This window comes from Polyodon spathula, chromosome 8 (assembly GCF_017654505.1).
Source record: "Polyodon spathula isolate WHYD16114869_AA chromosome 8, ASM1765450v1, whole genome shotgun sequence".
Classification (NCBI taxonomy): domain Eukaryota; kingdom Metazoa; phylum Chordata; class Actinopteri; order Acipenseriformes; family Polyodontidae; genus Polyodon; species Polyodon spathula.
Genome location: NC_054541.1, coordinates 20,851,178 through 20,869,106, shown reverse-complemented (window position 1 = coordinate 20,869,106; position 17,929 = coordinate 20,851,178). Strand labels below are relative to the sequence as shown.

Below are 17,929 nucleotides of genomic sequence, written 5' to 3'. Positions count from 1 at the left end.
AAAACAGTGAAATTGGCATGCTGGTTGCTGAACCTTTGTGTGACCTTCTTTGCTGGAGGCCTGAGTGCTTTCTCCACATGCTTGCCTGCCACTAGTTATAACCACGGAGATTGTTGCTAGGCAATCTATAAGATAATAATAAAAAAAAAGGAGTCCACCTCTGAGTAGATCACAGTAGGGCAACACATTCATTTTTACTGTACTGTTCTTATGCTCCCAAGAGGCCAAACTTTCATGCATTTGCTTCAGTTTAAAATAATAATTTTTGGAAATGAGGAAATTCCATGTGCCCAATTATGATCACAGGGCAAGGCACTGACACGAAGACAAAGGTCGTTAGTACTGAGTTATGGGGTGCTGGGTGGGACAAAGGGGCACAACAAGACTTTGTCAATGAGCGCTTACACCTGTGCAACTTTTGGCAAAAAAATGTGGGGAGTAGCCTCTTATCATTTTCACCCAAGTAATTTTGACGATGAGGAAAGATTTGTCTTTGCGGTCCAAACGCACCTACTCATCTTATCAAAGAGCAAACGCTATTGCAAAGTAACTACTCAACACACAATAAAAATAGCAGCATGTGAGGAAGACATTGTATATTATTATTATTATTATTATTATTATTATTATTATTATTATTATTATTATTATTATTATTATTATTTATTAACCAGGGCGACTTACAAGTGTTACAAAATATCACAGTACAAAGTATCACATTACAGGTTACTCACATTATAAAATATCACATTACAGAATATCATAGTGCAGACAAGAGCAGTTATGAAGGTACAGTAAGATCACATTCAAGTAAGAGCAAGACAAAGAATACAGTAAATTATAAGTAAGACTGAGTTTGACTAAGATCAGTTAAAACTTATGCATATAATATATTATAACTATAATACTTATAAATATTTCCTTATATGAGTGAAGTCCAATGAGAACATGTAGTAAGTATGATACATGGAGTATGGTTACCTATAAGAGTAAAATCAAATGCAAGCTAGAGTAAGTAGTTATAGTTAAGAGCATTAGTTGAATGTGGCAAGGTATGGAGCAGATCAGTGCAAGCTGGTGCATGTACTGGTACAGTTGGGCGCTATACAGTCCAATATCGTTGATGTTTACAGGTGCGATCTGAACAGGTGTGTCTTGAGGTGCCGGAAGGTTGTCAGGGACTAAGCAGTCCTGATATCCACAGATTAGTCAAGACAGTACCAGGGACTGAACTATGAGTTGTGTGGAGTAGTCAATGAGGAAGGGGTAAATTCTGCATATGTTGCTGAGGAAGAAGTGACAGGAGCGTGCCAGAGATGTGCTGAGAGCAGGAGAGGGAGAGGGGAGGGGTCGAGGGTGACACCAAGGTTCTTGCTGGATGAGGAGGGAGAGAGGGTGGTGGATTCATGAGGAATAGAGAGATCAGCGGTGAGGGAGGAAGAGAGGGAAGAAAAGGAAGTCTGATTTAGAGAGGTTGAGTTTGAGGTGATTCAAGTGCATCCAGGAGGAGATGGCTGAGAGACAGAGTCAGAGGTGGGAAAGGAGAGGAAGATCTGGGCATCGTCAGCATACAAGTGATATGAGAAGCCATGGAAGGGACCCAGGGAGCAGGTGTAGAGAGAAAACAGGAGGTGTCCCAGGACTGAGCTTTTTGGAGACGCCTGTCAAAAGAGAGCAAGAGGCAGAGGGTAAGCCATGACAGGACACAGAGTACCTGCGATCAGCATGGTAGGACGAGAACCAGGCAAGAGCAATGCCAGAGAGTCCCAGGTCAGCAAGAGAGGACGGGATATTGACAATAACATTCGAACCCGCTATAGGGTGCATCCTGCACTCCACACGGAGCGCCCTTACTGAATGTGCCACTCGAGCCCCCACATTGAGGGTTTTTTTTTAAGATGGGCTTGGTGATGCAGGCTTGTTTTGAAGGCAGAGGGGAAACAGCCAGAGAGCAGAGAGATGTTGAGGAGAGAGGAAATAAAGGAAGTAGAGCCTGGAAGAGGTCAGTGGGGAGGGGGTCCAGAGCACACGTGGTGGGTAGAATAGTAGGGGTTGCAGAGGGTGATGGGGAGGGAATGGGCAGAGGACAGTAGTTTGCCATGTTTTTAATATGATTTACCATACCTCTCTTGGCTTTACCATGCTTACCTATGCTTTACCAAGTTTTCACTATTCTATGCCTTTTCAATGATATACTTTTATAAGGGAGTGTGACAAAGACGGCTGTAGTGGGGATGTCAGACCAGAAGAAACATAGTACTGCTAGAAGAAACGATAAATGGATGCGCTGCTGTGCCATTTATTATTATAAAATAAAACAGGACAAAAACAGGACACGGTACTCGTCATCAAAACAAAGCAGACCAACAAAACGGATTATACAGAGAAAAAAATGGTGAGCTTCTATTTAACGATTATTATTATTATTACACTTATTATTACCTCCGTCTCCAATCCCGTTCTCCACTCACCGAACACACAACCCCGAGTGGGTGAAAACATGTAGCTTTTATGCAGCTGTACTGAGACTCGATTGCTAATCAATCATTCAATTGGAGTCGCGGTACAACTGCACGTGAATTAATAAAGTGCAATTCCCCGTGTTCACATACTATTACTTTTTACTTGCACGTGAAGTGCTGTGCAATCCTCGTGCCTAAATACAAACATACATTTTAAACACTCATGTTACACACACCCGTTTATATCCTGTGTACCAATGACTATACACCAGCATTAACATATAACATATAACACAAAATACACACAAGGGCGGGCACTTTGCCACAGGGAGGTACAACAGGTGTTTGTTATTCCTGGTCCTATCCCTGTGTATATATGAGTTAGGGCTCCCACTCCTGCCTCACGGTATCACAGCTCCCACCTGCGCCACCCAGCCCCCTCCCTTTCTCCACAGGAAGAGCAGCAGATGCAGAGTTGAGTCAGCAGGATGGAATGTCTGGAATGTGGAGGAGAGGAGAGGACAGCCGCTGTGTTGAGAGGGCCAGTGAGAACTGACGGAGGGAATGAGATTTATTACAGCCTTTGCGTGACAGTACCTCGGAGGTAGACTAGGCTCACTGACCTTTCAGTAACCCACTGCGGAGGGGCTGGGTGGGAGGTTATTCCGAGATGACCTGCCTACTTCCCAGTCATATCTATGTCTGACTGTCCTTCCAAGGTTGGATTTAAGCAAAAAAATACAGCATTTGCATTACTTGCCTATGTTGACATTCTACCGCAATACTGTATTTTCTTGATTGAATCCACCTATAAGACAGTATTTTGTTATTATAGAGGGCTACATTTGAAACATACACATTATAGGTAAATGGAAACAATTATCATCAGTTTGTATATTGTACTAGGATCCTGTATTTACAGTAGGATCAATGTAATCAGATGGCTTCTGATTTTGATGATTATATAAGCATAGTTATGAAGATGGAAATAATATTTTCCCCAAGAAAAGACCTATTAGTTTTTATGAATATCTTTTACAGAAAAGTATGATTGGGTTGCCACTGTGCTCTTGCAACACCCAGGTGTTTACTTTACTTTACTGGGGATCATAAGTAGCTGTTATACCAGTGTATTTCCCTAAAGAAGCCCTAGCAGAACCATTGGCACATCACATAATTTCCAGCAATAGCAACACAATGTTGAAAAGTGGTCCTGTTACATTAACACCTTGGTCTCATACTGTAATGCAATACATCACTACATTGTTTGATGTTTGTAAAACTGTAAGAGTGACATAGAAAAGATGGTTGGAGGGACAGACAATTACCTCACATTATGCACTCAGATCATAATATACTCAATAACAAAAAAAGTGGAAATACTGTACATATGGGGAGAATAAGGGAGTACCTTATTACTGTTTAGCTGTGGAGAAGAAGCTTGATCAGTTAAGTAGACCAGGGGTGGAGAGTTGCTGACGGGCACATACTTCAGGATGGTCCTTTCACATGGTCATAGCGAGCAGCATGTGCAACTGGAGTCCTGACGGGAACAAACTAAAGATTTACAGCTGGTATGAAGACATATTCTATAAACATTGACACACACACACACATAGCCTGAATATCTATTTCAATGGAAGAACCATCATCACTTAACAAGGAGAATATTGCTCGGGCTTGCATGGCATCATGCACTCTCTTCACCTGTTCTTACCATTTGGTCATCAGCGTGGTAATTCAGTCTCTCATTCTGAGGCAGGGATTTTCCTGGTACCTGTTTCTCATAGAGGGCTTACCAAAAAAAGCATTGCCATTTGTTATTCCCCAGTACAAAATCCACTTAAAGTGATACTTTTCAGAAATTATTTTACAAATCTTACTTGTTGTACGGTTCATTTTGTTCTATATGGCTCAAATGTCCAATTTGGAAAGAAGCATGTTATAGTAAATATGGATTTTTATTTTTAGGTACTACACTTTATGTTTAAAAGCTATGCTTTCAGTTGGTGATACATCTGGAGAATGAAATTGTCCCTTTCCTATCATTAACAAACTAGCTGCTTCCCCTATTGACAACATGCTTTCAGCCAGTATGCTGAAAGCATGCTTGGACCCAGACAACACTGCTGAGGTGAAATGACCCAGGAAGTAGTATTACAGATAACCTGAAAGTAAGGCATGGAAACTGATCTTTATTACATGAGAGTAGCTGTTATTTACTTCAAGCTAATATTCGACTTGCTAAGATAACATGAGACGGTAATGGTGGGGGCCAACCAAAATGTACAATACCGTGAAAAAGTATTTGCCCCCTGTCTGATTCTCTGCATTTTTGCATATTTTTGACATTGAATGTTATCACATCTTCAACCAAAATCTAATATTAGATAAAAGGTATCCTGAATGAACAAATAACACAACATTTTGATACTTATTTATTTATTAAAGAAAGTTATGCAACCCCCAATGCCCCCGTGTGAAAAAGTAATTGCCCCCTTAGACTCAATAACTGGTTATGCCACCTTTAGCAGCAATAACTGCAACCAAACGCTTCCTGTAGTTATTGATCAGTCTCTCACAGCACTGTGGAGGAATTTTGGCCCACTCCTTCATGCAGAACTGCTTCAACTCAGTGACATTTGTGGGTTTTCGAGCATAAACTGCTCATTTCAGGTCCTGCCACAACATCTCAATGGGGTTTAGGTCTGGACTTTGAGTAAGTCATTCCAAAACTTTAAATTTCTTGTTCTTCAGCCATTCTGATGTAGACTTGCTTGTGTGTTTCGGATCATTTTCTTGCTGAATGACCCAGCTGTGCTTCATCTTCAGCTCTCAGATGGATGGCCTGACATTCTCCTGTAGAATTCTCTAATACAGAGCAGAATTCATGGTTCCTTCAATGATGGCAAGACGTCCAGGTCCTGATGCAGCTAAGCATCCCCAAATCATGACACTACCACCACCATGCTTGACCGTTGGTATGAGGTTCTTATTGTGGAATGCAGTGTTTGGTTTTCGCCAGACATAACGGGGCCCATGTTGGCCAGAAAGTTCCAGTTTTGACTTATCTGTCCTTAGAACATTGTTCCAGAACTCTCGAGGGTCATCCAGGTGCTTTTTGGCAAACTTGAGACGAGCATTTGTGTTCTTCTTAGTGAGCAGTGGTTTCCCATTTTTGCCCAGTGTCTTTCTGATGGTGGAGTCATGAACACTGACCTTAGCTAAGACGAGAGAGGCCTGCAGATCCCTGGATGTTGTTCTAGGGTTCTTTGTTTTACGCCTTGCTCTTGGAGAGATTTTGGCAGGACGGCCACTCCTGGGAAGATTCACTACTGTTCCAAACTTTCTCCATTTGGACAATATGGCTCTGACAGTGGTTTGGTGGAGCCCCAGAGCCTTAGAAATGGCTTTGTAACCCTTTCCAGACTGATAGGCATCAACAACTTTTTTTCCGGAGAGCTTCAGGAATTTCTTTTGATCATGGCATGATGTGCCTCTAGAACCTGTGTGCTGACAACTTCACTCTGATGGTAAGGGCCAAAGTTAGTCAGATATATGTTGGGCAGGGCTGGCCCAAATCAGGCCTGATTGTTAACCAAAGTATTCAAACAGCTGACCTTAATTATCTCTTTAATTGGGTTGAGTTAACTAGGGGGGCAATAACTTTTTCACACCTGAAGATTGCATGCTTGATCGCATGTTTGTTTGACCTTCTACACCAAACAAATTGAAGAAACACCAAACTTTGGTGTCATTTTTTGTCTCAGCCTCCTTCTATATACTACTACAACCCATGAAAAGATCTGACCAAATTCAATGTGAAAAATGTGCAAAAATGCAGAAATTCAGACGGGGCAAATACTTTTTCATGGCACTGTAGGTTCGCTGCAACATCTGCGTACATTGAAGTAAGATAAGATCCTCCAGTGCTTTTCCTCTGCCAGGTAAGATGGATTTCCTGTTGGCCCAGTGTTAATGGCTGAAGTGTAGTGCTGGCTCCAGGGACCAATTTGTGGCCTTTCTGGTGCATCAGCACACACAACGCAGGCGATGCTGACTTCAGGGATCAACCAATGTGTGGCCTCCCTATTTCTTCAGTATGGCAGCCACCTGGAATGGGCTGGGTGGGGCTCTTCATAGGAGTCATCAGATGGGCACCTCCTGTCTTTGGGTGTTTCGTCGATTAGCCCACAACACCTCAGGAAGGTTCGACAGTTATGCTGGCGTCCTTGCACCACCCCTGTCAACCCCCCCACCCAACCCAGCCCAGTTTACTTACCTTTGAATAACCCTACTAATGTAAAAAACTGTTATTTTAGCTGCTGTTTCATAAACACATGCAAAATACTCCAACAGCGCAAACTAACACTTTTTTTTTTTTTTTTTTTTTTTTTTTTTTAAATCAGAACATAAGTAATCATGTATTCTGGTGATCACCACATGGGTCAACCACAATACTGGTTTCTTCATATGCTTGAATCAAGTCGACATCCTCACGTTGCAGGAACAAATGAAGAGGCTTTGTGAGTTGCAGGATCGACTCCGCACATACCAGACTGACAAGGAAGTTACATTTAGAAATGGAATACAGAAATGTTTCTGCATCGTAGTCGAACTCAGTAATTTTCTCTAAAGTACGGATAATCGCAATATATTTTGCACAACAAAATCGCACGTGTAAAAAAAATAAATTGAAACTACTAGAAATGAAGCTTAACTTAATAACCTTTAAATCAGTTAACAGAAGTCCGGCAGCTATAGTTTACCGTATTGTTTCCTTTTACTTTCTGGCTCCATCTTGTCAAATAATTTAAGAGCAGTCGATGCTGACAGACAACAATGGCTCATAGACACAATATACTATACTTTATATAATTTTCCTTGGAAACGTAGTTGTGTTTCTGAAAAGAGTAAATGCCCATAATCAATACATAATCATCGAACTATATAAATACCAACTTCATCTACAGCCCTTATCGTTCGTTGTTCGTTTGGTCCTCCTCCTCCCCTTCCTCCACCTTGGAGGTGGCCCCAAGTGTCACTTGTCCTGCCCACTGGCATTAGACATGCGTCTAATTCATATACTTCATTCATCAAAGCTTGCCAGCTTACGAGCTCCAATAAGCATGGCCATAGGCCAAACGCAAATATCAATGTAATCATTCATTGGCATGTTTATCTGTCAAATCAATAAACTTTGTCTCCTTTCTGAAAGTATTTTTTATGAATGCCTGCATATTTTGTTTCTGTACTACACTTTAAACCTGTAGCTTTCATTGACCTTTTCTTTGCTAACTGTCAGATTTTGAAAGTGGAGTGAGTGGATACACTTTTATTTGAGTGGTCGGCTTCTTAGACTTGTGTTCTAAAAATGTATCGAGTGGAGCGGAAATATTTGTTGGAGAGCCGGTCATGCTCTCAAACTGATTTTAGAAAGTAACAGGTTACTTTCAGATAGTCGGGCTTTGATGGTTCAATGTGTTACCTTTTTTATTTTTAGCTGAGGCATTTCTACGTGATTGTGGTTCTAATAAATATGGACATAATGCATTTTATGAGATCATAGTCTACTTAAATAAATAAACAGAGAAATAAAAAATAGTAATTGATAAATAGTATTTTTTTTTTTTACAGAACCCCTCAAGTCCTGCCAATGCTTCTGTACATTGGCAACACTATGATAGGGGTTCCCATGAAGAAATATACAATTCATTAAATCTCATTCTCAAAAGTGTCGCATTGATTCTGGTACTCACGAGGTTTAAGGAGAGACTGTTTCTCCTCGTCGCTCTACAGCGAACCCTGCTAGCCAAGTGATCTCAGAAAGGACACCTGCAGGTCTAGCCTTTGTCCTCCAGAGGTCAGTACCTCACTGGCATCCATTCAGGCTTGGTCAGAGGATGTACAATAAACCTTCAGTTTTCTTGAGCTTTGTGGGGAATTGCTGAGGTGAGGGGGAAACATGTTTGGATATTCCACATTGGGGAGAAAATCAGGGGTAAAATAATTGAGCGTACGAAATAAAATAAAAGTGACATAATTCAAAACCGTTTGGATTCTGTATTAGGGTGATGATAAGCATAGAGCCGCAATACCAAAAGTAGGCTTTTGGTTCTGCAACATCTAGTACTTTTAACCATTTTAGTATTTTAATTTACATTTAATTTACATTTAATTGACTAACTCTTTCTAACTGAGAATTGAACTTTTTCTATAAATTTAATGTCTGAGAACTTGTGGAGAGGTGACATCAGTCAAGATTGGCCAAGATATATATCTGTGCTGGAGAAGAGAGATAAGCAGAGGGACTCTCTCTTCTTTTCTGGGAAATGTGTAGGTTGGGGGTGGAGGGTTTGGTTATATGTATTGTTACACTGATAAACTCAGCAAAAAAGGAAAGAGGAGAGCTGACATTGCCAACTGTCCTGAGCTATAGGAAAGCATGTATACTCTAGTAGTAGTAAATTTCTCTGTATAACTTTACTTGTATGTTAATAAAACCTGAATATTATGAATTGAAATTGCTTGTCGTGTTTGGTGCTTACACTCTGACTGTCTCTGGGAAATATTAAGGAAACAGTAGGCCTTATTTTCTGAGAGATGCACCCATATTTGTTTTCCTTTCTGTAATTTCAGGTCGAAATGAATTGATAGCCAGATATATCAAGCTACGTACAGGTAAAACACGAACCAGAAAACAGGTGAGTGGGTGGTCCTTTTTTTTATCATATAACATAGAAATAGTGATTTGCCTAATCACATCGTTCAGTCTAGATGCTAATCTGAAATGTATAGAGACTGACAGATATGCTTTTAGATTGACAGTTGGCATTTATTTTCATTATAAGATAGCTGCTTCTTCACAAGAGAAAGCTTTGATTGCAAGCCTTGCTTTCACAGGATAGTGAAATTGTCCCACCCTTTCATTGCCTTCTTTCCTCTCATTAACCAAATAGCTTCCCCTTATAACTGACATGCTTTGCACCCTTTCAAAAAGCAAGTATATAGTTTACTTTTCTTAAATAAATATATAAAGATAAATACTTAATCTGTCCCTTTGAAGCAGCTACAAATTGCTACATGGATCAGATAGTTTTTTTATTCTGGAAATGGCATTAGTTTGAATTGATGCCTGATCATGTTATCTTGTAAGTGTCTTAAATGATAGGCATGTTCTATACACATGTCTTTGTATAATCCTCTATTGTCCCACCTGAGCTAAAAGTCACACATTACTCTCTAGGTATCGAGCCACATCCAAGTGCTTGCCCGGCGAAAGGCACGAGAGATCCAAGTGAAGCTGAAGGTATGTGCTGATTGGCTACTGTAACTTTCAGCCTCCAAGTGTGAGGTTATTGAAAATATGCATGTACTAATACCGGCTTACCCCAACCTGGGAGGGTGGCCGCGCACTCTACCCAAGGAGTAGTTACATCATGAGCCATTTTTACAGGAGCCTAATTGACTGATATATGCATGCCGGCTAGCTGGGCTACTCTACATACTTTCACCAGGTTTTACCAACTTAATGTGGTAGATTCCTCTGTGCCTTCATTAGGCACAAGGGTCTCTCAGGTTGCACGCACCACAAATTCTAGTTTTGCGGTAGCGAGATGTCCATCGTCTGCTGTCTCAGCTCACATTCCCTTGCAAAGGCTTTGGTATACTTTCCCCAAAAGTATTGTTTGGTGGTCGTATTCGAATTGAAAGGGAATGTTAGGTTATGGATGTAACCCTGGTTCTCTGAAAGAGTAGACGACCACTAAAACTTGCAAAGTTGCATCGGCATTGATTGGTGGTTGTCTTCTCCTTCAGGGAAAAAAATAAAATAAAATTCTAATAGCGATAGCGAGGTCTATTAATAAAGGGTTAACGGCTGTCGTAAGGGAGAAACAGGAGTACATGATCGGATTTTGACCATAGCCGCTTATATAATGACCATTGCTATTCATAAGGGACAACTGACGTGTCATTAAGCGCCAAGGACATTCATTCTTGAAGGAATATTTTAAGTTAATTGAGGTAAAGGTTAACAAATACCTCATTAGCATGAATTTTTATTTATGTTTTTTTTTTTGTTTTTTGTTTTTTTATCAGTTCTGAACATGAACCTGCTAATCATAAACCTGAACGACAACAAAATGTTTGTCGGCAACTAGGTGTTATTGAGTGCGGTCAAGTCTAAACTAACGACAAAATTATCCCCATTGTCAAAAATAAGTAATCTGAACATTTAAATACGATACTCACCAAAAATGTTAAATAAACCATACATCATTCTTTTTTATAATAATATTTTATTATTAGGCTGCTTGGCTTGAATTTCAGCGCGGGATCGAGGGAATTGCCCATTTTTCAAGTTGCTTCTGCATATCTGCAACTATCACGCAGAGATATTTTAAAACTGCAAGCTACTGTATTTATCACCCAATTTAGAATGCCTAATTAAAACGCTACAACAATATCTAAGGAAGTGGGTATCAGGGACGAAAGCACTATGAGCCACATTCTGAGTAGTTCTGGATAAAATAAATAGATACAAGTAATGCTGGATATTTTAAATCCACAAGACTTTGTTCTCTCGTATGTGATTCTTGGCCACCATTTTAAAGCATTATAGAAACTCAGTACACTGCAGTAAGTAAACAGTTTTGAAAAAAAAGGCAATATTAAATCTATCTAGGTGCTATTTTGCAAGCGGTGACTTTCACTTTTAAAAAAATGAACTTCTGGTTAAAAGAAAAGCAGCTTGCACTGACGAGGCAGCAGATTCTTCTGCTGCAGGCAATTTTTTTTTTTTGCTGGAGCCGTTAACTGAAAACAGTGCAGAATGTACAACACAGACAACAGCAGTGAATGGAAAGGCAAAAAGATACATTTCAGCCAAACAACGGGTTGAAGATTTACCCTTGGCTGTAGTATAATGGTGAAATGAGTTGTTCAGTCTGCAGTCTATGCAACTGTAAAGTTTGCTTGCCACTGTTACAAAAGGTCTACCTCATATTATTGAGACATTCATTCAAGTGGCAGTACATACCCAGCTTTATATTGTTTTTTATATGCAAAAGTGCCTTGATGAGCAAGTGTTAGGTCTCCTGAAAGCAGCTTATTTTAATGCAACACCAGTGTGAATGATGATTGGCTGCAGCATAGGAGGAAATCCCCCCAGCACACAAAAATGAAATTCAAGCTCTGCTGCTGTGCACTGTTATACAGTTTGCTGTCCCTGAGATTAACGCTGCCTAAGATTTAGAAAAATGAAGTCATACAGTATAAATACTCGTACTGCATCTGTGTTACCCCACAGAACATAACTCAGCAGTACCAGCAGCAGCAGCACCTGTTCCAGCAGAAGGTCGCGCAGAAAGAAATCGCATAATAAATGTATTCTTACATAGTTAAAAAAAAAAAATAATAATAAAGTCAACCAAACAAAGTATCTTGTTAAACAAATATCTGCTTATTTATATAAATATCCTGGAGGACGTAACAGCATTTACTTATTTTTATATATTTTCTTTAATTTTGTAATTTAGGCTAGAATGTTTTTTTTCCTTTTATTAAACTCATAACATTTTTTTTTTTATCATAAACTCCCTTACAATCTCACACATGCCCACCTCACTACCGAGGGCCTTTTAGGGCTGATGATGTCATAAAAAGGATACATATTTCATTCTTGAACGACTATGTACCCATTCATAAATTGCTTAGCAACAGTTGTTCGTCTGCACAGATAATTTTGTGAATTATCAATATGGTTGGCTTGTGTTAGTTTTAAAGGAAATGCAATTGACTAGGGCAATCAGTGAGTACTAATTTATGAATAGACCCCAGTGCCTGTCTATGAAGGCTGTACCGTGTGGTAGAGATTGAGACGGGAGTTATGCGTCCCGAGCCAAGGTAATTATTACATTGTAATTCATATAAATCCATATTGGTATATATACATATTTACCCATAACATAGTGTAAGTGGTATTGTTTTATATTATTCTGAAATGGATCTTGGTGGTATTTCAGGGTTCCGATTACACTATGTAACACAATTTTTGTTCCTGGGTAGTAAGTGTTATTTCCTAATTGCTTGTGCCTCAAAAGTATAGAGAATGGCTATTATTCCCCACAAACTTTGCTTTTGTGACCAGGACAGTGATATTTTGAAATTTACCTATTTCCAATGAGAAAACGGGTGAATTAGTGTCTTTTCTTTCACATAAAGTCAGAAAAAAAACAACATATGATTCCAAATTAACATGTATTTATACTAAAGTAATACAAAAATGACTACAAAAGATTTAGAAGTGAGTAGTTTTTCGAGATTTACGATTATACTGTAAATCACTTTCACGAATCAGCCCCCAAATGTAGTCTCCCATCATGTTCTCATTATACTGCCCTTGGTAGCGGCGTTCAAAGTCCAGCATATCCTGGTGGAAGAGCTCGCCTTGCTCCTCCGAGTACGCTCCCATGTTCTCCTTGAATTTATCAAGATGAACATCAAGGATATGGACTTTGAGGGACATCCTTCAGCCCATTGTGCCATAGTTCTTCACCAGAGTCTCCACCAGCTCCACATAGTTTTCGGCCTTGTGATTGCCCAGGAAGCCCCGAACCACTGCGACAAAGCTATTCCAAGCCGCTTTCTCCTTACTAGTGAGCTTCTTGGGGAATTTATTGCACTCCAGGATCTTCTTTATCTGTGGTCCAACGAATACACCGGCTTTGACCTTTGCCTCAGACAGCTTAGGGAAGAAGTCTTGAAGGTACTTGAAGGCTGCCGACTCCTTATCTAGAGCTTTGACAAATTGTTTCATAACGCCCAATTTGATGTGCAGTGGTGGCATCAGCACCTTCCAGGGGTCCACCAGTGGCTCCCACTTGACGTTGTTCCTCCCCACAGAGAACTCGGTCCGCTGTGGCTAGTCCCGCCTGTGGTAGTGCGCCTCGGTGTCCCTGCTGTCCCAAAGGCAAAGATAGCAGGGAAACTTGGTAAAACCGCCTTGGAGACCCATCAGGAATGCTACCATTGCAGCCTCTTGATGCCATCTCAGAAAAATGCAGATATGTATCCACTTAGGCAGCTGGAACTAAACTGAACTGGTGGGCTTAAGGCCCCTGTATTTATACTATTATTTATATTACTGGAAAGTTCTAGAAAGTTTTAGAAGTTACTCCAAGTTTACTCAGCACTGAATCTATCTGAAATGTTCTGGAAAATAGGTAAATTGCAAAATATCACTGTCCTGGTCACAAAAGCAAAGTTTTTTGGGAATAATGCCATTTTCTATACTTTTGAGGCATAAGCAATTAGGAAATAACACTTACTACCCAGGAACCAAAAAAAAAAAAATTGTTACACGGTGTTATTATTGGAATAGTAATCGCATTTATCATAATATATAAACCTTTTTTTAACATATTGCTCTCTGAATAACGACAACAGATTCACCTATTGTAATAAACATATTTCAATTAAGTAATTCTAAAGTTTGCAGATCATGTTTGTTAGGCAGAGTGAAAGATTTACTAGGAATGTATTAAAAACAGTGGAATTTATTAATCATGCAATCACAGAACAATACTGTAACAATCTGTGCATTTGTGTTGTACTGTAATTCCTGCAGTTTCTACTGTAATTCCAGTACTGTAACTCCTGCTGTAATTTTGTTCCCCCACTCTGTTTCCTGCTGCTGTTTTGTTTACCTCTTGTCTGTGTCATCCTGCTTGGGCATGGTCTGTGTCTCCCCTATGAATGGTCCTGTCTGTCTGTGTCAGTCTTTTTGCATGTGGTCCATGTCTCCCCTGTGATTGGTCCTATCTGTGAGCCACTGTGTTTGCACGTGTTCCGTGTGTTCCCACTGGCCCGAAGTGTGCGGTCGAGGACCAATGGGATGTGTGTATCGCTCTCCTCCCATCAACAAGGGGGGAGCTGGTTGCCATCGTTCCTTTGTTCCTGTGTGTGAATCCTGTGTTGCAGTGACAGAGTTGTGGACTCTAGTTTGGGTGTTAAGAGAGCGTCCAAAACTAGGAGAAAGGATTTTAAAAAAAGGAACAAGCGTGTCTCTCCTTTTTTCTGCCTTCTGTGTGAAACGCTACAATACATTCAGAAAATCCAATAAAAACATTACAGTCAATATTACACTAAAACAACATTATGGTAAAACCAAGGCATTACCATTAGGCAACAATTAATCCTTAATAAAATATAAATTAACGTAGTCTTAGTATGTACTGATGTTATAACAAAGCATGCAGAAATCACACCAAACCCACGTTTTTACTATCTCAAACCACCTTGTAAACCTCAACAATTAAGCTATGCCTTATAAATAAAAAATAAAGAACAGGAATTATACTTGGTTTTTAAAAGTATATAACTCTTGTTAAGTATTATATAGTTTGTCCTAAATCTCTTTTATGTTCCCTAGAAGAAATTGTCTTTATTTTGGTACTACCAGGGTACGCCTTTAAATAATTTGGGCAGGATTTTCAAAAAACGCTGTTATTGTATCGAACTCGTGGTATAGTAATGAGAGCTTAGTAGCAAGTGATTTGCAAATGAAATTAATTAAATCAATCCATTAATGCTTTGAAATTGAGTCGATGAGGTCGTTAATGAACGCATTTCTCATTAAAAGGCTTAATTGTCGCAGGTCACAAACATCACTTCCTGTCTCAACGACTAGATAAATGAATAGAAGCATAATTCGTTGTTATGGAAACTACTAGCGTATAGGTAGACGACTCTCACACCAGTGAGCAGCAGCCAAATGGAAATAACAAATAATGGGAATATCCATTTTGTATATAAATTCTAAACTTAATTTAAAATTGTGCTTTTGTCATGCAGAATGTATATTTATTTAGAACACCACATATAAAATGGTGATTTCCTATTATCTGGTGTGTGGGTAAATATCGGATGGCACAGATTAAAAAAAAAAAAGTAATAATAATTTAAACCCATCAGTCATTTGCCCTCATTCGGGGGGGGTATTTTTCCACAGTTTTGTTATTAAATAGTAATAACGAGCAGGGCTTACGGTATTTTCCAAAATGCACATTAAAAGAGTTATTTCATAAATCAACATAATCGCATTTGGACAATTATTTAATAGCAAAATAGGTATAACATCTGCTTGAAAATGCCAAAATCAATGCTCAGTAACGATTTCTTGATTAACACTGGAGTTATCATTTACAAACTTTTGAAAATCCTGCCATTTGCATCTTACCTTGTGGATTCTCTAGCTGTGATATCCTGAGTTTGTCTGAGATATGAGAGTAGAAATTGAATGTTTTGGGCTCATAGTGATTTTAAATGGAGTTGGTGTGGAAATATTCCTCACTTGTAGTTTTCTTTGTCATATTCGTGTAAGCATTGCTTGTAACGTGTTATTCATGCCACAGGGGGTCATATTCAGGTCTACGAGAGGTCATCTTTGTTTGTTCTGCTTTGAATAATTGTTTCAGACTATTTGAATAATAGTCTTTGATGGCCGAACTGCCTTTTGATCACGTGGCATGGAATACTGTAATTTCTGTTTGAGCTTGCGTCTGTTCCAGTGGAGGTGTTACTGCGAGATAATCGATTGCTAGACTAAGCACCTCTCTCCCTCAGCACGGGGGACTTTGTCACATTTGAGTTGAGTTGCAGGGAAATTATTTAGTAGTTGAAGGAATTTAGATATCTGAAATAAATTCCTGCTAAATAAGGCTGTATGACCTACACCAGGGGTGTTAAACGCCAGTCCTCGAGGGCCGCAGGGTCTTCTGGTTTTCATTCCAACGTAAGCTCTCTATTAACATCATTGATCTAATTATTTGTTGAGACAATTTGACATTTCATATTTTTCAAGGCCTTTTACAATTGCTGGTTTTAAAAAATGCACTTGATTCAAGGTACATTACCTATGAAACATTTTGAGACCTGAAGAGAAGTGTTAAATATGTCCAGTTAATCAGATAATTAGACCAATTAAGTAATTGAGAGCTCAGGTTGGAATGAAAGCCAGAAGACACATTTATTTAAAAACTGATGTGTGATAGTAATTCAAGTTAATAGCAATGTAGTATTTTATGTTAAATAACCCATTAGATGGTGGTTTTCACTTACTGGAAATGTGATAATTCCAGAAAAAAAAATATTGAAGTATTTCTCAGCTGTAAAAAAACAAACCTAGAAACACTAGACAGAACAAAAGGTTAGTGTGGTGGCTCTTATAAGGCACTATTTAATCTGTTTATATTTTACTGTTTTTTTTTTATTTTTTTTTAGTCAAATTTAATGACATTATTTCTTATATGACTGTATCTGGTGGGGTGGGTAATTTTCTTAAATATTTTCTTTAATTAATGTTAGTAGTTAAACATTGATGTTATTTATTAAAAATGAATTCAACAAATATTAATAACAAAAAAAGACATGCAGCAATGGCATATAAAGAAGATCAGAAAACTCAGATACATAATATCTAGCACATAATACCTTAGCAACAACACCTTTAACAAGGAAAAGTTCCACCAAAAAATCATAGCATGTTTGGTTCTTTTAAGAGCTATTGTTTAAAAGGGCACATGGGTTCTTTTAATAACCATCACATAAGCTGAAAATAGGGTTCAGAATATCTTCCACCATGAGATGAAAATGTAGACTGGGAGACTAAGATGCCCGCGGTCCAAAATCATTTCCATGAGGCCAGCCACAGAGAGCTGATATCCCCCTCTGAGTGGGAGCTTTCTCACACAGCACCTTGGTTATGAGCACATCTCTTTCTGAGCAAACCTCATTGAAAACCACCACCTCTCAAACACTCGGCTGTACATGCCACAAAAATCAACATTAAAATAAAAATAACTTTAAAACTACAAGTCCAATGAAATGCTAACCACCTTAGGAAATTAAGTCAGAAGAGGCCGCTGCCTCGGTGCCACGTACTATAGCTGCAGCTATTAAAGTTGTTTCTCCAGGTTTACTGAAAAATTATAATTTGGGTTGTACACGGGAAACTTTAACACTTTGACCATCCTTATATCTTTTTAAAATACTAATCTTATTAAATGACTGTTAAAAGATTTAGAGGCAAAGTCACAAAGTGATAATGTTCCCAAGGACATCACTCTGAATTCTGTCATAATTTGAACCTCAGTTTACAGACATGTGGCTCTGACATTAAGCAGTGATTAGTGCTAGGATGTCATTGATGGAAACAACCACAAATGAAAAGAAATTAGAGCCATTGTAGTTAGTCCAGGATATTGATGCGACGTCTACTAGGGACAGTGTAATGGCCCTTATACAGTTTTACCACCATCAATTTTCCTGTGCTTTTCCCATGGCTATACTATGCATTTACCATAGTTTACTATGATTTTCCATGTTTTTACTATACTGTACAATACCTCACTGGACTTTACCATGCCTTTGTTAGGATTTATTACACTTCGCGTTTACTATGGGGA

General features: G+C 39.0%; 1 protein-coding gene across 1 annotated transcript in view; it reads left to right on the top strand.

The window, feature by feature from the left end:
- Positions 1-17,929, top strand: part of LOC121319583 (transcriptional enhancer factor TEF-3-like) — a 41,900-nt gene that overhangs the window by 3,252 nt on the left and 20,719 nt on the right. The window contains exons 2-3 of the mRNA XM_041257168.1: positions 9,102-9,166; positions 9,709-9,771. Coding sequence (XP_041113102.1) covers positions 9,102-9,166; positions 9,709-9,771 — 128 coding nt within the window. The remainder of the gene's footprint in view (positions 1-9,101; positions 9,167-9,708; positions 9,772-17,929) is intronic.